At 35.9% G+C, this 20896-nt stretch overlaps 2 protein-coding genes across 4 annotated transcripts in view; one reads left to right on the top strand and one right to left on the bottom strand.

Moving 5' to 3' along the window:
• LOC106057138 (calcium/calmodulin-dependent protein kinase kinase 1-like) overlaps positions 1 to 20896 on the top strand; it is a 216956-nt gene that overhangs the window by 2252 nt on the left and 193808 nt on the right. The window lies entirely within an intron of this gene.
• On the bottom strand, positions 813 to 18957 carry LOC106059597 (synaptic vesicle 2-related protein-like). Of its 2 annotated transcripts, XM_056006984.1 has the most exons (15): positions 18744 to 18957; positions 17951 to 18036; positions 16897 to 16995; positions 14712 to 14783; positions 12540 to 12664; positions 10306 to 10495; positions 8678 to 8809; positions 7986 to 8062; positions 6145 to 6221; positions 4790 to 4897; positions 4401 to 4512; positions 2515 to 2596; positions 1870 to 1959; positions 1219 to 1332; positions 813 to 951 (listed from the first exon to the last, which is right to left on the bottom strand). In XM_056006984.1, the coding sequence occupies exons 1-15, from the start codon at positions 18910 to 18912 to the stop codon at positions 859 to 861; spliced, it is 1626 nt and encodes a 541-aa protein (XP_055862959.1). In that variant the 5' UTR covers positions 18913 to 18957; the 3' UTR covers positions 813 to 858. The 2 variants fall into 2 exon arrangements, with proteins under 2 accessions (XP_055862959.1, XP_055862960.1); XM_056006985.1 differs by lacking the exon at positions 18744 to 18957 and having other exon boundaries at positions 17938 to 18036.

The following is a 20896-nucleotide window of genomic DNA, read 5'->3' as shown; positions in this document are numbered from 1 at the left end:
ACCCACTTTTTCTGTCTGTATTCCTGAGTGTCCTTATTAAACTGTTGTCACTTGCACGCATTTTCTTTGCCTCTCTATCAGTCTTTCTCTTTCTTCTCTCTCTCCCCCTCTCTCTTTTCTAGATTACTCTTGTTCTCTCCATTTGGTAGAATGCTTGAGAGAGAGAGAGAGAGAGAGAGAGAGAGAGAGACAGACAGAGAGAGAGACAGACAGAGAGACAGATAGATAGATATATATAGAGAGAATGAGAAACTCTCAGAAACCTTTTTTCTTCTAAATCCTGTCGTCTCGAACTGAGTGAGGACTTGAGAGACTTAAATACTCTTTTAAAATCCCTAGATACAATTTCTCAATTTCCGCGTGAGGCGTCAAATTATATTTCCATACATGTCAGGATCAAATGGATTCCTTGACCTGTCGAATCCAGAATTGGACAAATCTAAGAGAGACATAAAAACCAGGCAATTTCTTCTTTCGCCCAACAGCGAAGTCTCCGTGACTCAAAGTTTAGCTTGAACCATGCAAATATATGAACTAGAGGGGAATATCAACCGTCATGTTTTTATTATTAGTTATAACATCCTGTTTAGATCTGGATAGTCACGGAGAGATCAGGGCGTCTCTTTGCTTATCCTCAGCTTATCAACCTCAGCTTGTTATCCTAAACTTGTCATCGCTGTTGAGCCACGTTTAGTCTATTTCAACCTTTATGGATGACTTCCACATCACACAGATGTAGATGGCCATTAGGATGATGATTGTACAAACGAAATTCGGTTTAAAAGCGAAACAAAACAAAAAACTATAAGAGATATAAAAGGACTTATTTATTTCGAAGCTGCGACATTGTAGACTTGGTCAAGTATTTTGGACAAATTTTGTTGTCCATTTTAATCGTGTCCTGCTGGTGACGTCACGTACTGTTACCTTAGGCACCTCACTGCCAGAGTCCTGGGGGAAAAGAAATTACAAAGCGTGTCACATCGACCTGATAACGACATCGCTTTAACAAATTAATTTCTTAAAACCATAAGTAAAGGGAAATAGTATATCTAAATTATTCCGAAGACGTTATATCAATATGCTACCCGCTATTAAAGATATTGGCGATCAAACTATCATTACGTTTTTCTGGACCACTTTATCTCAGTGTGGATGATAATGAATAAACAATGTAAAGGACAATAAGATTTTCAAAAAAAGATCAAAGTTGTCAACCTTCATGTCATAGCCTCTTGTTTCTATTGGTAAGAAAAACGCTGCCAACGCCGCTATGAGACAAAAACTTCCATACAGAGAGATAGCTGCGTACGTTGATTGCTTCAATAGCACCTGAAGTATAATGAACGAAAAGAATCTATTTTTAGAACTTATCTTTCTTCCTTTAAAATCAACAGAGCATACTTCTGTGTTTTAGGTTTTCAGAAATTTCCCAAAATTACAAATTGAAATATTTCCATTGTGAATTTGTTTGAGTAATATTTTTCATTTAGTTACATACAGTGTGTTTCATTAATAAGATTGAGGTAAAACTTTTTTTGTGTCTCAATTTCTTTACAATAGGTGAACAATAATATGAATAATGTAGTCATAAGTTAAATTAACATATCTTTTTAAAAGTTAATAATAGTAACAATAGAATAATAAATAGAAAAGAATTGCACTCGAATCATATCCATTATATTCGGAAAGACAATATATGTTACAAACCAGGTTACTTCCTCAATATCAAATAAGATTCATTTTTTTTTACCGGAAAAAACTGTTTATGCATTTTGGGGTTCCAGCAACACTATCAACCCCCACCAACACACACACACGCAGACAGCTACTATTCCAACTGAAGCCTCACCTATGTTGTGTACTTACCTGAGCAACAAAAGGTGTGATGATCGCCCCTACTCGTGCCATACCACTGCACGTCCCCAGTCCAATGGCTCTCACTGACGTCGGGTAAATCTAAGAGAAGAAATAGAAACACTTTTTGGTTCACTCCCTTGTTTATTCCACAGAGCCATTCAATATGATACGATCACCTAAATACGTTACCAGTTCTCAGTGTATCCGACACATTCAATAGCACATGGCACAATGTATATTTACTACTTTGGAATCCTAAAGTGTTTTTTTAATGAAATAAAAAACCCAACAAACTTTGTTAAAAAAAAAATGGATCTATTGAAATTATGACCTAGCTGGGAGCATCATTTTTAGTTTATTTATTGTGCCACTAAGAGATGCGGTAGCTGAGCGGTAAAGCGCTTGGCTTCCATACCGATGGTTCCCCGGCTCGAATCCTGGGTGAAGATTGAGATTTTTAACCCCTGCATAGTTTGCCTATGATTATGCCTAAAGCCCTATGCCTTGACATAGGATTATTCGGTCAGTTAACTCTATTCTTTATATTTCTGCCGACCTCTCTGGCTCATAATACTGTTTTGTTAGCTAATTAAAAAAAACATTTTAAAAAAACGTAGAATAAGAAGACAGACGTAACGCTTTGGGATAACTTACCTCGGGTGTATACACATAGGCGCCTTGAAACGCCCCTGAAATAACAGCTCTTGCCACGAACAGGAAAAATGTCAGCCCTTCCCTAAAACGTATTGAACACATTATATAATAATCTCACAATAAGCTAATTTTAATTTCATTTTAAGTCCTTTCTAGTTTGAGTTCATTATAATTTCATTAAAAAATTAATTATAAGAGCTCTATACTTTATATTAAACTCATTAACATTTCTTTTTTAAACTCCTATTAAACAAATCGAGGTTATGCGCTACTTCAGATTAAAATAAACTTAATATAATAGCTTTAGAAGGCTTAGTAGTGCCATCTGGTAAATAATCATTCAGATTCAAAGTTCAAGATAATTCTGTTATGGGTTAAACTTTAAACTGTAAATTTCAATATTTCTATAGTGTAAAACCTACACAATAATGAGTTCGTTGTGAAGAAAAATTATTATTTTCTAAAAAGTATATATATATATATATATATATATATATATATATATATATATATATATATATATATATATATATACATATATATACATATATATATATATATATGCCCCAGTTATTTAAGACTATTCTTGGGTTGTCTTAGGTAAGTAGGTAAGTTAGGCCATTAATAATGGAGTAAAGGATTAGAGATGACAAAATAAGTGATTTAGATATATGTCTTTTCTTAATAACGATGTTGCCTAATACATGTCATTGGAATAGTTGATGTTGCCTAATACATGTCATTGGAATAGTTGATGTTGCCTAATACATGTCATTGGAATAGTTGATGTTGCCTAATACATGTCATTGGAATAGTTAATGTTGCTTAATACACTCATTGGAATAGTTAATGTTGCTTAATACAGGTCATTGGAATAGATGATATTGCCTAATACACTCATTGGAATAGTTAATGTTGCTTAATAGACTCATTGGAATAGTTAATGCTTCTTAATACAGGTCATTGGAATAGATGATGTTGCTTAATACAGGTCATTGGAATAGTTGATGTTGCTTAATACAGGTCATTGGAATAGTTGATGTTGCTTAATACAGATCATTGGAATAGATGATGTTGCCTAATACAGGTCATTGGAATAGTTGATGTTGCTTAATACAGGTCATTGGAATAGTTGATGTTGCTTAATACAGATCATTGGAATAGATGATGTTGCTTAATACAGATCATTGGAATAGTTGATGTTGCTTAATACAGGTCATTGGAATAGTTGATGTTGCTTAATACAGATCATTGGAATAGATAATGTTGCCTAATACAGGTCATTGGAATAGTTGATGTTGCTTAATACAGGTCATTGGAATAGATGATGTTGCTTAATACAGGTCATTGGAATAGATGATGTTGCCTAATACTCTCATTGGAATAGATGATTTTGCCTAATACAGGTCATTGGAATAGATGATGTTGCCTAATACAGGTCATTGGAATAGATGATGATGCCTAATACAGGTCATTGGAATAGATGATGTTGCCTAATACAGGTCATTGGAATAGATGATGTTGCCTAATACAGGTCATTGGAATAGATGATGTTGCCTAATACAGGTCATTGGAATAGATGATGTTGCCTAATACAGCCATTGAGGTTGTTTTGTTTTTTCTATAACGTTGCTAAAAAATTAGATAACTGAATTTCTAGACAACTATTTTGCCCTTAAATTACTTGATATTGCCTGATATCTTTACATTTGTTGATACTGTCTAATACAGAATCTTGAATTTGTTCATGACGACTACTGTCCAATTCAGAATTTTAAAATAATTATCTTGCCTAAAACAGATCTTCAAATTTGGTGATAACCATTTGCCTTATTCAGAACTTTGAATTTGTTGATTTCAGTACCTCCTATAACCATATTACTGACCGTGGCATACATATGTTGACCAACATAACAACCACCGTAAAGACTAACAGCTCCACAGCCATGGTGTACTTTCGACCAATTTTGTTCAGTAAAAATGCCGTGATGAACAGACCTGTAACAATAAAATCTCTTTTATATGCAAATATAAAGATAGCTTTCCTATAGTCTCAATTTATTGTATAAATCACATTCTAAAAATATTTTAAATAGCACACACTATATCAGGAAGTAGAACACAGTGTAAACGTATGCTCACTCTCAAGTAATACGATGAACTAGGCTAACTAACTAGGAAATCGTATCACCCGATTTTTTTTCGTTTGGAAATAAATAAAACCCAATACGTGTATATCATCTGGCAATGCAAACACTATGGTTACTATAGCAACCTGGGAACTCAGCAAATGTTGTCCACGTCAAGTCAATGTAATCTTTTTTGGTCAAAGATTTACATTCCAAAAAGCAGGTAGGATTCGGGTTGAACTTGACCTCTGACCCTGTAAAGGACACATTTTTTTTTTACAATTCTTTTTAGTCTGATTTATAAAATGCTACAAAATATATAGTATACTTATTTTCTTTAAATAAATACCATGACCTGTAAATGAGTTCATGTCCTGGCGGAGACTTAAGAAATTTAAACTCGAAAATTAACTCGAGGTGAGTTGTGTTTGTCGAGCGCCTAAAAAAGTAAGTAAAGACCTTGTGATCTGTGGGGCAAATGGAGAAAGGTCATTCTGTTGCCCATGGTTAACGAGGGTGTTATGGGACCAGCACAACGACCAACCGCATTTACTTTCCCTCGACTAATGTCAGGTACCCATTAGAGCTGGATGGACTCAGAGGCACCCAAAATTAAAAATCCCAGTCTTCAACAGGATTCGAGCCCGGGACCCCCCATTTTACTGCTCAAACACAGCGCCATCGAGCGCCTAAAGGCAAAAGGGAAACTTTCACCCATCATGTAAAAAAAAAGATCTTGGTCCCGAGAGCACTAAGCAATGAGATATCCACAAAAAAACTTAATGTCTCTTCAAACTTGTATAGCTATTAAAACATGAAACTTATCCTTTTTTTCTTGAAATTTCCTAATATGTTTACATTTGTTGATAACGATACTGTCTAATACAGAATTTTGAATTTGTTCATGAAACATGAAACTTATCTTTTTTTTTCTTCCAAGTTAAGTGAAACAAAAAAACATTTTAAAAAATCCATTTTTTAAATCCTTTTTTTTTTCAAACCCATTTAAAAAAAACTTATATAAAGGAAAGAATTACACACTTACAACTATTTGTCTCAATCATTTAGAAGTTGTTTCCTTTATTCGATATCAAGCAAAACGATTAATCATCAATAATTAATTGACTTAGTATTTTAATTGATTCATGCTTTGTTAAGTACAATACATAATGTTTTAAAATTTTAACTTGATTCGAGAATGGGTGTGGGAGAAATAATGAGAACCTTACATATTTATCCATATACATGAATACTGAATGAGTAATCAACCCTAATAGTCCATTACCAATTGTACATTATCTGATTGTTTAATTATGTTTTTTTTTATTCACGTCTTGTATATGCAAAGTTGCAACTTGATCCAAGAATGGGTGTGGGACAGAAATGCTTGCAAACTTTTGACCAGACCAGCAGAGTCAGCTGACATAAACTTTGTCAAAATACAGTCATCATGCTCAGTGCTATGATAATTTGGTATATAAAAAAAGCGTCTCTTCGTTACCGTGACAACCATCCGGGCTTTCAAACATGGCTGTAGTCAGCAGAACGATTCCATTGTAGGAGAAGGACGTCACAAACCTGACAACAGTGACGTTCTAATAAGCAAAACATAACGAAAACTTGTTTAAAAAGCATAGCTTATAAAAGGGAAAGAACAGAAAAATATCACTGCTACATTTCTCAATACTGCAGGAATAAGCTCCCTTTTTTGTATATTAAACAAAATTAATTAATTACCACTAATTGATGGAATGGGTTTTCCTGAGGTAACCAGGAAAACCAATGACTTGGCAGAATTTAGGTCATTGGTTAACATGTATGACTAGATGCGTGACGCGTAGCCGCGTAGGACGCAATTGTTTTACATTTTGAAGTAACGTCTGTATTATATAAGATAAGATAAGAATTGATTAACTAATTGATAGTAAAGCTATTTCAAAACATTAATTTTATTTTATTGATCCCTGTAATGTCCTGAACTAAACATAGATACACAACATTTCAACTTGATCTGAGATTGTAAGTAGGAGAAAAGTGTTACAGTTACAAAACGTAAAAAAAAGAGAAGTAAATCCACATATATAGCCACATATCTCAATTAGTAGCATTTCTTTCCACTTTCGGATAGCAAACAAAACTATTCATTTGGTGGATTCATGTTTTGTTTGGCACAACAAATAATTGTGTAAAGTTTCAACTTGATCCGAGAATGGGTGTGGGAGAAATAACGTGTACAAGGGTTCTACAGGACAGACAGAGAGTTGATATACTTTGTACAAAAAATATATGATAAACAAGTTCTGTTACAAGTATTGTTAACTATATACTATGCACCATTCGTATATACGCAGTGCAGTAAAAGTATACAGTGAATTAAACTTCTTATACACCTATTTTTAGTTTAACGAACAGCACTACATCTTAAAATAAAGAAAACATTTGTTTAAATAGTGAACACAGGCTCCATCGAGATTGCGTTCTAGAGAAGGTTTCTGGTTACAGAGTGGTGGAGAGGGCGTGTACATGTGTGTAGCAGGTTACTCAAAGATTCATCAGAATTTAATAAGCTGTTCAAATGTTGCTCAATCTATCGTTCATTGTAAGTTCACATCGATTTAGCAGGAGATCATATATACCTGCATTGGTGGGGCGCGTTGGTAATTTAATTTAACATTGGTAAGAAGCAGACACACTCTACGTACCGTAGAATATTCAAGGTCTCTGCCCATAGTGGCTCTGAACCCTAAGAGACTCGGTTCCATTGGGCTCTACAATTTGTGTGTGTGTGTGTGTGTGTGTGTGAGTTGAATGGCCCCCGTGACATACACGGAGGAAATTGTCATCACAATCAGGACACATAATAAGCTGGCATGGAACGTTCATGTTCATGTTCATGTTCATGTTGACTGCAGATTTGTTTGTAACCATTTGTGTCCAGTGTAACTGACCGATTCAAAACACCTGCCAAAACAGATTTGTACCTTATTTTCATCCGTTTCCGTTTCCAATAGTCATTTTGTTTAAGTTGGTTCATAGCAACACTGGCAACCTATCAAGGAGGTTCAAGTTGAGCGCTTAAAGGTAGCACCAAAACCCTCTCCATCATACTCCCTCTCCCCTCATGTCCCCTAAAGAAATTGGACGATAGCGCCCACTGAAAGGTCTGTTACACAACATTCATGAAAGACACATTTTAACACCTTAAAATAAATAGAAATAATTATAAACACATTTTATAGGGGAAAGGGGAAATAACTAAATCCTAATTACAATCCAAAACATCCTCCCTACTTTGATCCGGCCCCTGACAAGATCCATACGTGAAAAGGTTGCAGGACTCACCAAATCGTCCACATAAGTAACGTGGTCAAACGAAGTCTTCGTATCAGTAGGTCGCCAAATCTTCCACGCTTGACTGACTGGGAAGAATTGTGCAAAAAAAATAATAAAAAATACGTTTCATAGGGTAACTCTAGTCCGATTTGCAGAAATAAAAGAGTGATCTTGAGCCATGAAGAGAATTATATATATAGATATAATGGTTCGTGATGGTTGTTAAACGCTTCCGCGGTGTCAAGTACTTGAAATATAAACAAACTCAAATGGAGGTAACACCGAACTTAATGCTGGAACAGAGAACACCGACGAAAGGCCAACCATCGATAAAGGAAGTTGACGCTAGTGTTGAACAACAAACACTTTTAATACTCAAGAAGGGAACCGTCGAATGTCATCTACGTCTAGCCGTCTATCCGATGCTTCTTATTTCTCCTGTGATAAGAAAAGCGCCTTGTTTATAGCGTCTCCTAGAGTGTTCTTACTTTTTAAAGATCTATCACGTCATCGTCGCTAAGTAAAAACTCATCCCCCCCCCCTATATTCCCGAAACAAATAACTAATTCCTAATCGTGCCATAACATTGTCAATCAAAGGGGATTAATGCAAACATTATATTAGATTCACATCTGTCTCAAAACCGTTCATTGAGTTGTTTCCCTTACACTAGCTAAACACAAGTAGGTCACACTACGTACGTGATTAATTGGTTCTACCAAGATCCCCTCTGGCATTGGCTTTCCATTCTCTCTGGCTATCCTCTCCAGTGTCTGCAGAGCTTTGTCGTAGTAGCCAGTGGTCATGTTGTATCGGGCACTCTCTGGTAGCCACTGGCGGTGTCAAGATTAAATTGGAAATAGATCATAGCAATCATATTATTAAATTTACCGTTGACAAGACCGTCTGCTTATGATAACTTGTTATTATATGTCACGTGCAAGGTTTTGACCAATAATCTTTAAGCTTGACACCCTTATAGGATAAAAACTATTCCTCTTTAAGACTAATCCCGTGTTTTGACAAATTGCTAATGAGTAAACAGAACAACTACCAAATGCATTTACGATCGATCATTAAAAAATAAAAGTCATCAACAGGGCCGGCCTTAGGCATAGACACACTAGCCACCTAAGGCCTTCGATTGATGGGGCCTCGCATAGGACTATAAAAAATATTTTAAAGAAGAAATAGCGACACTTGTGTCCAATGTTATTGTTGGGGTAGACTATGTTTTAAATAAACTGCATAATTTTATTTCTTCGCCGTTTTTTTTAACTTTATTTTTCTATTTCATTTGGGGCCACCAAATTCTCCTAGGGCCTCCAATGATCTAAGGCCGGCCCTGTCATGAGTTAGAAAATGTTGAGCATTAGAAATGTAATAAGTGCAATGTGGAGCTGGTTAGCAGGCGCCGATTGGATGCCTAACAAGGAGGCTGAATTGTGTTTGATGAGTGCTTAAAGGTAGCTAAGAAACCTTCTCCGAGATACCCCCCTCACTCATTTGTCCGCAACCAGTGCTCACGGAGCATTTTATGGAAGTCAAGATGCGTGATACGACAGTAGTACAACAAAACGTCAAACTTATTTTGTTTTTTTCCGGAAACGTATGCGATCTATGGGACAGATGATGTTAAGGTCATCTGCTTCTATGATAAACGGTTAACAAGAAGGGTGCCCAGCATAACGACCAACCGCCTTTACTTTGCCCAACTAAAGTCAGGTACTCATTAAAGTTGGTTGGACTCAGGGGCGCTCTAAAAAACCGGAAACTCAAAATTCCAGTCTTCACCGAGATTCGAACCCAGGACCTCTGGTTCGGAAGCCAAGCCCTTAAACGCTCAGCCACAGCCCTCCCACCCAAAAAAACAACAACAACTTAAGTTCCCATTACAGACCTTGTGATCTATAGAGCAGATGATGTAAAGGTCATCTGTGGCCTACGGTTAACGAGGTTGCCATGTGGCCAGCACGACGAACAACCGCCTTTACTTTTCCCTAACTAATGTCAGCTACCCATTAGAGATGGGCGACCAATGATCAAGAAATTACAACTCCCAGTCTTCGCCAGGATTCGAACCTGGGACGCCGGTTCCGAAACCAAGCGCTTTACCTCTCAGCAACCGCACCTCTGGTAGTCTTTGTCTCGTATTTTAATTTAGCAGCTAATGGGTCTAACAAGTAATCATCAAAGTAACAAATATAAGTTTTAATACCGATCCATGCATGCCACAGTACCAATTAGGTTCTATCATGATAGTTATGTCGGCTATAGCCTAAGCAGAGACAATATAAATAGAGTAATAAAATTGTGTCATATTTCTAACCATGCTGAAGATGCAGAAGATAAAAATTGGTATCGCCGAGAAAGCCAAAAGATACCTCCACCCGAGAGAGGGCATCACGAGGAGGGCCAGGAGGACCTCGAAACACGCCCCTGTCGTCCAGAAAATCTCAATGAGTGTCACGCATGTAGCTCTAGATTGTGTGGGCAGAAATTCTGTCAGAAGCGTAACGCTGAAAACAAATTGAAGGGAAATTAAAATGATTTATTTAGGAAAAAAAACAGTGAACAGAAATGAAAGAATAAAATGTATTTTACAATCACAGCAGAAACATGGCTGCCTGATCGTGAGATATACTCCATGCACTGGCGTCTCAATCATCCCAGGTTGGAACTCTGAAATACAGCGGTTCTCAACCTTTTTTTTTGGCCGGCGACCCCTTTTTACAATAACCCACTACGTGGCGACCCCCAAACGTAAAAATTTCGTTTATAAGCATAAGTAACTGCTAATGTTATAAAATCGTAATTATAATTTGAATATTTAATATGCAATGGCATAGTTTTATTCTAAATCACGAAACCATATGTTATTATATTTCGATTCATATATATATATATATTTCTCATTATGATTAAACTAAGAGTAGACAATTACACATTATAAGGACTTGCACTAATTTTTGTAAAAATTTCTTTTTCGTATTTATACCTTACAAACTTTAACGACAATTATTTCGACTTCCCAGATTCGACTTATAGAACTTCGTTACAGATGACGCGTTGTGATTTTTCAATTCCCGCTTTTACTATTGAAGTTGATCGATGATTTCGGTGTACTCATTTTAAAACATATTTTCTTTTCTTAAGTTTCTTTTGTTCAAGTTTCTCTTTCAAGGTTAATCGATAATAAAATATTACCTTCAATAAATTGGACTATAAAACGAGGGCGTATAATTAATTATAAACGAAATTCTTATAATTGCGTCTCGACGCACCTGAAATACTATCTAGGATTCCGAAAAGGCGTAACGTTTCGTTACGTATTAATTTACATCATTTTAAACTGTTTCAAACATTTATATGACAATTAAAACGTTTTTAATCCTTCTTAGCTATCTTTGACAAATAATTGTATAAAATGTAACTTCCAATGGAATAGACAAAAAAAAATCCAATCCATATTTTCGATGGTCTTGGGGATAGAAACATAGAAGCTAAATGTTCATATTTCACGTTTATTTTGTTCTAGTATTTTTGTTCCTTCCCTCTGAATAGCTAATAAACTCGTGTATCATTGACACTTTGAAGTGTAGACAGGGCGAGGGTTCAAGGCCGGTCACAAAAGTGGGACAGCTCAAGGTTGGCTGTACTCCTTTCAGACGTCACGCCATATAAAAAAGAATAAACAATTCCGGACAGACTTTTATAGAAAATTAGTTCAAGGTAAAAGCCATAAAAAATATTACTAGGTAATGAGGACTGCTAAGAAACAAATCTAAGTGAAGCTTATTAGAAAGTGTGTCATGGGGCGGGTGAAGAATCTGGAAGATTCTATGGAAAAGGTATACAAGATACGAGAGAAGCTTAGTTAGAGCTGGAGTTATTTTGCGAGAGATTTTGATCTAGATGTTGAGAGTTTAAAATAAAAAGTTAGTTAGTGTGATAATCATTATTAGTGTATCCTGTATGCACTGTATAGATAAAACCTGTATGTATAAAACTTCATGTTTTAGTTTCAAGGTATTAAACTTAAGTATATAAGCACTGAGCCACTTCATTGTTTCATTGGTTTGAATTATAAATACGGCACCTCCGAATCTACATTTCAGATGATTTTGAAGAAAATACAAAACACGTCTCTCTTAAAAAAAAAACAACGTCGTGAGATTTATATTTCTGCCATTACTTATGAATTAATTAAATAAATAAATTTAATTGGGACAACAGCTATTCAGGCCCCGCCCACCTACTCCGCAGAACAACAGTGCTACGCGGAGCTCAGTTTGAGACTCCCTGGTCTGGATGATACTGTTAAGCCTTTGTGTAACCAATGCAAGCACTGCCAGAGATTTAACCAAAGAGAGGTGGTTAAGCGCTTGGCTTCCGAACCTGGGGTCCTCGGTTTGAATCTCGTTGAAGACAGGGATTTCGAATAGAGGCTTTTCCCCATGCGGTAGCACCTAATAGAGCGTTACTCACATTTGATTATTCTGCAACTTTGTTTTACATGTAACAATGAATTTTGTATTACAAATTCTACCTTGTTTTACTTACGATTGTGGGGCGCCGCCTATGCCAAATCCAACCAGCGCCCGCAATATTAGCATCCAGGTATAGTTTGGTGCCACGGAGCTGAGAAAGCTGAAATAACAGGTGGTCACGGAGCATAGGATCAACTCCTGGGGAAGGTAGGGAATGATTGATTAGGTCTATTTGATTATACTCTATCTATCTATCTATCTATCTATCTATCTATCTATCTATCTATCTATCTATCTATCTATCTATCTATCTATCTATCTATCCATCCATCCATCCATCCATCCATCCATCTATCTATCTATTTATCTATTTATTTATCTATCTATCTATCTATCTATCTATCTATCTATCTATCTATCTATCTATCTATCTATCTATCTATCTATCTATCCATCCATCCATCCATCCATCCATCCATCCATCCATCCATCCATCCATCCATCCATCCATCCATCCATCCATCCATCTATCTATCTATCTATCTATCTATCTATCTATCTATCTATCTATCTATCTATCTATCTATCTATCTATCTAACTAACTAACTAACTAACTAACTAACTAACTAACTAACTAACTAACTATCTATCTGTCGGTCTGTCTATCTATTTATCTATCTGTCTCTATCTCTCTTTCTTTCTGTCTGTGATTTATATTTATATACCGGCTAAGTGCGAAGCCCGACATTATTTAGAATACCTGAAGATTTCAGGCAAACCAATACACAATTCATAAAGTAAAACACAAAAAAATAAAAAAATACTTGACTTTAGTGCTATTCATTTCTGTCGCAGTGACCGCCAACCACAGAACACAAAAGAGCTAGTACCAGTAGCTAATCATTTGACTTGTCTGGACATTGAACTTCACAATCTACTCGATAATATAACTCCATAATCAAATAGAAATATCGTTTACAATGATTTTAATATGGTGTTGTTTTTTTACATTTTCATTTAAATTCTTGCTGTCAGGTTGATCTAATTGGCATTAGGTCCCATCCAGATTAAATACAAAAGAAAATATCATGGTATTCCCCTTATTATGTTTTGACACGCCATTTCTTCAGAATTTACATTCTCGGATCAAGTTAAAAATTTGCATAATAATTCGTAGTCGCTAACAAGACACGAATAGTAACCCAAAAATTAACTATTTATTAAATCATTTAGATCTAGTACTAATTACTTAGCTCCACATTATACAGCAGAAAGGGAACTAAACCCTGCAATTTTCAAATAAATGACAGTAATTAGCGGTTATTTCCCCTTAAGTTTTTCCTGTTTTCTGTTTTTCTTTGAAAGGCTATGAAGATACATAATTTTTAAGAACCACTGTCCCCATAAATTTTGGGAAACGTGTTAAACACGCGTAGACGTGACTTATTTTCTTTGCTTTATTAACAGAATGTTTAAATTACCCTTAAATTATATAAATTAAGACAACTGATTGGAATTGGAAATTATTATATTGATATTTTTAAATTTGAATTTAAGAAAATATTAATTGAAATATTTTAAAATGATATATGATAAGCACCCTTTAAGAGTTTTATGAACTATATAGATCTTCTATACACAATCGCATGTGCTCACGTTCATATGTGTTTCTGTACCTTTTAATTTCTCATTGGAGACTAGTTATAAGAAACCAAACAAATATATATTTAAATATGTGAATTATAACTTTAAAAAAAAAAAATAAAGAGATCTATACTAAGAATTATTAGATTATCTAAACAAATTTGAAAGTACATTTTGTATTGGCTAAAGATATATGGGCCTGCACGCGTATTTTTAGTCTTAAGAAATCCTGTTGTTCAATTTGTGTTTTGTTTTTCTCCTTTATTCATATCTCCTACTTTGCCCTGGAGTAGATCTAGTCATTCTGTAGAACGTCAAGGCAAATTCTGTAGAACGTCAAGGCAAAGTAGAAGATGCAGAATCATTTCGTCTTTTGCCTGCATTTCGTCAGTAAAACACACACACACACACACACACACGCACGCACGCACGCACGCACGCACACACACACACACACACACACATACATACATATATATATATATATATATATATATATATATATATATATATATATATATATATATATATATCTGCAGCTAGGCAAGTCGATGCTCTTCTTTCGTACAACCAAGGCGTGTCCCCGATTGAAACACTTACCGTCCTTCGCCCATACTTGTCACACAGTGATCCCCAGAGACTTGAACTGCACAGCATACCACAGAACACCATCTGAGGAGCATAGGCGTCTCTCTTGAACCCGATTAGAATGAAAGTTACCCATGCAGATACTTTATAGACAGGTCATAAAGGTCCTGTAGTACTGTTGTATCTTAAGGCCATTTTCCAAAAAATATAGTTGATAATAATGTGAAGCAACTATTTATAATAAAAAATTGTAACTAGCCAAATATATTTTTTAAAAAAAAACCTGTTTCTAATTTATCTATCTATCTATCTATAAAAGAATTCGAGCAGAAGTCGGAAATACGTGAACATAAATACATTTTGTTGACGAGGCTAAGCGGAAGAAATGGCTGCGTGTGTGTGTCTATGTTTTACACTCGTGCGTATGTGCGTGCCGTGTGTGCGTTGTGCTGTGTATGATACTAACATTTAGTTATCAGGGTCAGTGTGCAAGTACTTGTCACACAAGATATCGATTCTTGAAAACAAAAAGTTTCTTGAGACCAAGACGTTCTGGCTTTGTTTTCTATTCCACCACATTTCAGAACAATTTAGTTGAAATTTAGTGCCACAAGTGCGTACCGCTAAGTTATGAGATATATTTACTACTAGCCGGATATGACCCGCTGGCCTTAGTTTGGGCATTACTGATCTACTGGATTAAATTTAGATCTATGTCAAACATGGAGAATGTTCCCTTCACATTTTTTTTTATTTTGCCACGAAACTAAAAGTAGTGTGAAAATGGATTTACCCGTTCAACCGGTATATTCATAACAAAACAGTTTCTTTCTTTAATAGAGATACAATTAGGTACTTTTTGTCTATTTTTAGGGCCCTCCGGTTGAAGGAGAGACATGAAACATACACTACGGTCTCGGCCATGATCTAAAAAACATATATGCCAAGTTTTATCAAGATTGGTCAAACGGTTTTAATTTCTATGCGGGTTATGCGTGTGTAAATACATACTCCTTACTTTGTGCTTTATATAATAGATAACTATTTTTGAAATATGTTTAACTTTTACTATCTGCATAGTTTTCTAATAAAAACCTTTATATTAACTCCGAAATCGTATTTAATATACAAGGTCAATACATGTGTATGTGTTACTGTAGTGCTCATTATAAGAACTTTGAGGCCTCACAGAGACGTCAAACAACGTACACTAATTAATTGCTGTACCAGGGCCGGTTTTAGGTAAGTGGAGGCCCTAGGCGAGGAGATTATGGTGGCCCCAACTGAAATAGAATAATCAAAAATTAAGACCGAAGAAGACGCAGTGATTTACAAACCGTCCTATATCTCTATCTAAACGTAGTGTAACTGAGTTGAATAAAGCCATGATATTGGTATTCTAGTAGAGTTATTTCATTACACTAAATCAACAAATAAGTTAAATTCATATTGTGCCCAATAGCATGTAAATACCACATTGACAATTCATGATCACCAGACTAGTAATATCGTTTTGACATTTCACCTAAATGAAGCAGTGGTCTTCTTAAATATATAATCAAACAAGTAAATCTAAACTTTGTAAACATTCGCGAATAAACCTTGAATAATAGTCGAGACTTAGATCTAGGCTAATGGACAGAGTTCTGCTACTGGACATAGAGGTCTGCTACTGGACATAGAGGTCTGCTACTGGACATAGAGGTCTGCTACTGGACATAGAGGTCTGCTAGGTTTGAGATTTGATCCATGTTTATCAATTTAAAAAATAAAAATTCTAAAGTCCTGTGCAAGGCACCCACCAATAGAGGGCCCTAGGCGGTAGCCTATTTTGCCTATGCTTAAGGCCGGCCCTGACCGAAAAAAGTTTATTTGACCTCATTTTGTAAACAAAGAGTTGATTACTGTTAATTATATATTTAATCCTGATTATGTTGTTGGTTTGTATGTTAATCTGATAAACGTGATGGATTTATTTGTATTCATTGTTCATTATTCTGTCTATACAAATATACAACTTTTTATACGTTCTTTGTGAGTTGTGAATAACTGTTGGTTTGGTTTTTCGTTATAGTTTAAAGTACAAAGAAGTCTCGAAAGGATCACGTGGCCTTACGTTAAGTACAAACTAATCGATGAGAAGATAGATTTACATCTGTCCTTCCAGACCTCAAGCTGTAAAACAAAACTCTACTACCGTAGTAACCAGAGCCTCCTGCCATCCGGCCAGTCTCCAGTCACAATGCAGGGCGGGGGTAAGAATGGCTAGTATCATCATTTCCATGGCATCCACTGTCTGTTAGATAGGGAAACATTCTTTAAGATACATATAACTCAAGTGACGTTTGTTTATTACCGTATAACATGCAATGAAGATCTTCATACAATGGAGACGAATCCAGAGCCAAAAAAAAGCTAGCATTTTGGTGTATCCGTTTCCGGTGTACAGAATACGGAAGTTGTGATAAAGTAGGCATATTAAAAATATTACTGAATGTCCACAAAACAATATCAATTGACGTTAAAAAGAACTTGAAGTTGCAGCTTTTACAAAAACAAAAAATAACTTCAAACGGAAGAACTGACATAATTGATTCAGCCGTGCAAACAAACGTTACGGTATACCCTTTAAAAATAGAATATATAATCAACACTTTTTATATTCTGTCAACTGAAGACATCAAAAAGCGATCTATTTTTTTTTTTTACAAAGCGTAAATGAGCCCCAGTCTGTCTGTCTGGTACAAACAACCAAACGCCTTTTTCCCCTCCAACTAATGATTAAAACTAACACTTTTGGTGGATGATTTTAGGTGGAATATAATCCTATGAAAAAAATAAAGTGGAGACTTCTGCATTTTACGACCCAAAAAAAAAAATATTATCCATACTATATTGACATATTGGACGATTTTAAGAACAAAAGTATAGGCATAAAATATATATTGGAAGTTTAAAATGTACATAGTTCCATACAGAATGATTTACATGAAAAGTTCTAAGCATAATTGAGTTGATGAAATAATATCTTTTTTTTTTTAAACTTAAGCATTGTAGTAATGTAAATTTATTTACTTCCATGACGACACGGAAGCATTTATCAGCTTTAAACATACACTTATTAAGTAGGGCAGAATTATATATACAAAATTAACAGATTAACTCCCCTCAATGCATATGTTGTTGTTTAAATACAATTTATGGTTTTATGAGGTGAGCACAAAAATGTTTCCATTACCTCAGTAACTCACCCAGGAGACACCTGTTAGTATGGCCAGCTTCACCTGGAACTTTCCAAAACCTATTTTATCTATGCATTCTTGGACGGTGAATTTGTCTGTTCAATAAAAAAAAAAAAGAAGCTTTGCATTTCCTGGAACACTTTTAGTCTTATGATATGTGACACTTCATAAATATGTCTGTCACCTGACAAAAGTCATTTGATTTGTCAACTGCGTTATACATTTGTTTTACCTGGCAATAGTCGATAACATTTTTGTCATCCAACAAAATGTCATATACATTGTGTTCACTGACAAAATATTCTTAAACACTCATGTGTCTTCTGACACTAGACGTTAACAAACAAATATTTGTGACAACGGACAATAATAACAATAATAATAATAATAATAATAATAATAGCTTTTAAATAGCGCTACTATCATGCTTAGCAAGCTCAGAGCGCAATGATGTCAAATGTGGACCAGTGGTGGGGAGAAGGTTTTCCGTGCTGCCTTTAGGCGCTCAGTAAACACAACTCGGGTGTCGAACCTCGAGCCCCCCTTAATAGGTAGCCAAGACAAGCTAAGCTCAAGCGTACTTAGCGACTCGACCACGCTTCCCAATAATCGTAAACATTTTTTTTAATGCCATTGTCCCATATTACTTAACATGTGTGCCATGTGAAATACATTTGCGCCATCTGACAATAGTCATAAACATTTTGGTTATCTAACTTCATGACAGCAACAAACTGTCGGGGGGGGGGGGTAAATGAGATATTTAAACTAAAGCTAATTATGATGTAAAATACAGATTTACCTTGTGGCGGCGGCTGTAACTGTCTCTGCACGGTCCTGCTGTCCACACCCTCAACGTCCAACTTGTCCACTACTTCCCAAGTGTCCTCTTTGGCAATCTCCTCCCTGGTCATCTCGACTTCGTGGAACTCAGTCAGAGAAGCTTTCATCTCTAGCTTTCCAGCTGACATTCTCGTCGGTCACTTAGGATAAACTGTAGACACAATATATGTAGATACAGTAACACCCTATTAATTGCAATAATTAAATATATCTAATATGTATATTATATAGTCAACGAAACCTATAATGGAATGACTTTTTATAAATCGTTTGCTCAAAATTATGAAATTTTTTTTTACACCTAACTAAAGTACTTCTTAAAATACGATTTGTTCAGTATACATGGATGACTACCACAGTGTAATGTTGCACATCAATAAATGTACATTGACATAGAATAAAACACAGCAAAGGGACACAACCCATGAAGCTTTACAACGAATGTTAACTAACACGCACACGAATGGTAAACTAACACCCACTTTAAAAAAAAAAGGTACAGAGGTTCCAAATCGTTGTGTTACATATAACCTTCGACCAGCTGACCAATGGCTAACAAGTAACCTTTGTGAAACCGCCCAAGTATTTCACATAATTTAGTCTCTCTCTTTGTGTTGTTATTGTTTAATATTTTTATATTCTACATGACACTTTAGTGTGTGTGAGTGTGCGTTAGTGCGTTGTGTTTGTTGACTTGAGTAAACTAACGTTAGTTTGAGGACCTTCAAGTCAGACAATGACTATCTGTGGATCACATAGATGCCAGTCAATCAATGTCAAACCTGCTTGACCGATCATCCATTCTGACAGTGTCGTTGTCCCCCTTTCTAAAGCCACCTTCATTCTCTCTCCACCCATCCCCCCGCCCCTTTCCAACTCATAACTTCTTTCCATAAACAAAGACTGCATCCCTAAGGCTATCGTGTATCACCCTCCCGCAAGAAAAATAACTCTGAAACAGAGTGACTTTCATGTGGAACAAAGAGTTATGCACCTTACTCTACCTTCGTTCATATCTTTGGAAACCATTCCGTCATGCGTGAGCATTACTCGTCTGTATTCTTGAAGCATATGGATCTACAGTATTGATCACATATTAAACTCCGCATCACAAACCAAGAGATCAGAGACAGGGTTACTGCAGCGATTGGACCCCATGATGACCTGCTAACTGTCGTATAAGAGCTAGAGAGGAAGATCCTAGCAATGGAATTGAGATGCTACAGAAGGGTCCTTGGTATCACCTTCAAAGATCTCATGACAAACTAAGAGGTTAGAGAAAGGGTTACTGCAGCGATTGGATCCCATGATGACCTGCTAACTATAATGAAAAAACGCAAGCTTAAAATCTATGGCCATTTTACAAGGTCTTCGGGGCTCGCAAAGACCTTCCTTCAGGGAACAGTACCTGGAAAAAGAATAAGAGGCAGACAGAGAAAGCGATGGGAAGACAACATAAACGAATGGACGGGCCTGTCATTGCAAGAGGTTCAATCTAAGCAAAAGACAGAGAGGAATGAAGAAAGAGGGTCGACAAATCTTGCATGGTGCCCCAACGGTCCAACAGACTAAGGGATAGGTAAAGGTATAAAGTGATGGCCTCTAAAAATATTCCCATTTCGCTACAAGCAGTGGCGTAGCAAATTTGGCTCCCGGGTCCACGAAAAGTACTGGGGAGGAGGGGGGGGGCGCCAAGGAATGATAGTCATTCATTACGTCGACAAGACCAAACAAGCATTAAGTGTCAAGGCCTTATTACTTGCAAGAAGTCGTAACTGCATTGATCGCAGGATTACAATTGTCTATACAAGGAAGTACCGTGCATCCTAGGACCCATTTGGTGGGCTCAAAACTTTTTTAGAGAGAAAATAGTGATACGTGTGCCCTTTAACTCTTTATCTCCGTATTTATTTTTCCACGTTCTGAAAGAATTGTTCGTTTTTCACATTCAATCCTGTTAGGGTTAAACTTCAATAACATTTTTTTTTTGTAATCAGAAAACCTTACTTTTGGTATAGATTTATAGGAGAGTGTATGCTCTTTTTATATAACACAAGTTACACTTTCTAAAACCAAAAATGTATTTAATGGGGTTAAATCAACGATGGTATC

Source organism: Biomphalaria glabrata, chromosome 12 (genome assembly GCF_947242115.1).
Source record: "Biomphalaria glabrata chromosome 12, xgBioGlab47.1, whole genome shotgun sequence".
NCBI classification, from domain to species: Eukaryota; Metazoa; Mollusca; class Gastropoda; family Planorbidae; genus Biomphalaria; species Biomphalaria glabrata.
The sequence above is the reverse complement of the archived record's forward strand: the minus strand, read 5'-3'. Positions and strand labels throughout refer to the sequence as shown.

Excerpts from the sequence above, each read along its gene's own strand:
- LOC106059597 (XM_056006984.1), bottom strand. The coding sequence starts at position 18,912 with ATGTCAGCTGGAAAGCTAGAGATGAAAGCTTCTCTGACTGAGTTCCAC. Across the intron at positions 8,063-8,677 it reads TGGTAGAACCAATTAATCAC|TCAGTCAAGCGTGGAAGATT; the intron begins GTACGTAGTGTG and ends AATTCTTCCCAG. Across the intron at positions 2,597-4,400 it reads GTCAACATATGTATGCCACG|GGAAGGGCTGACATTTTTCC; the intron begins GTCAGTAATATG and ends AATACGTTTTAG.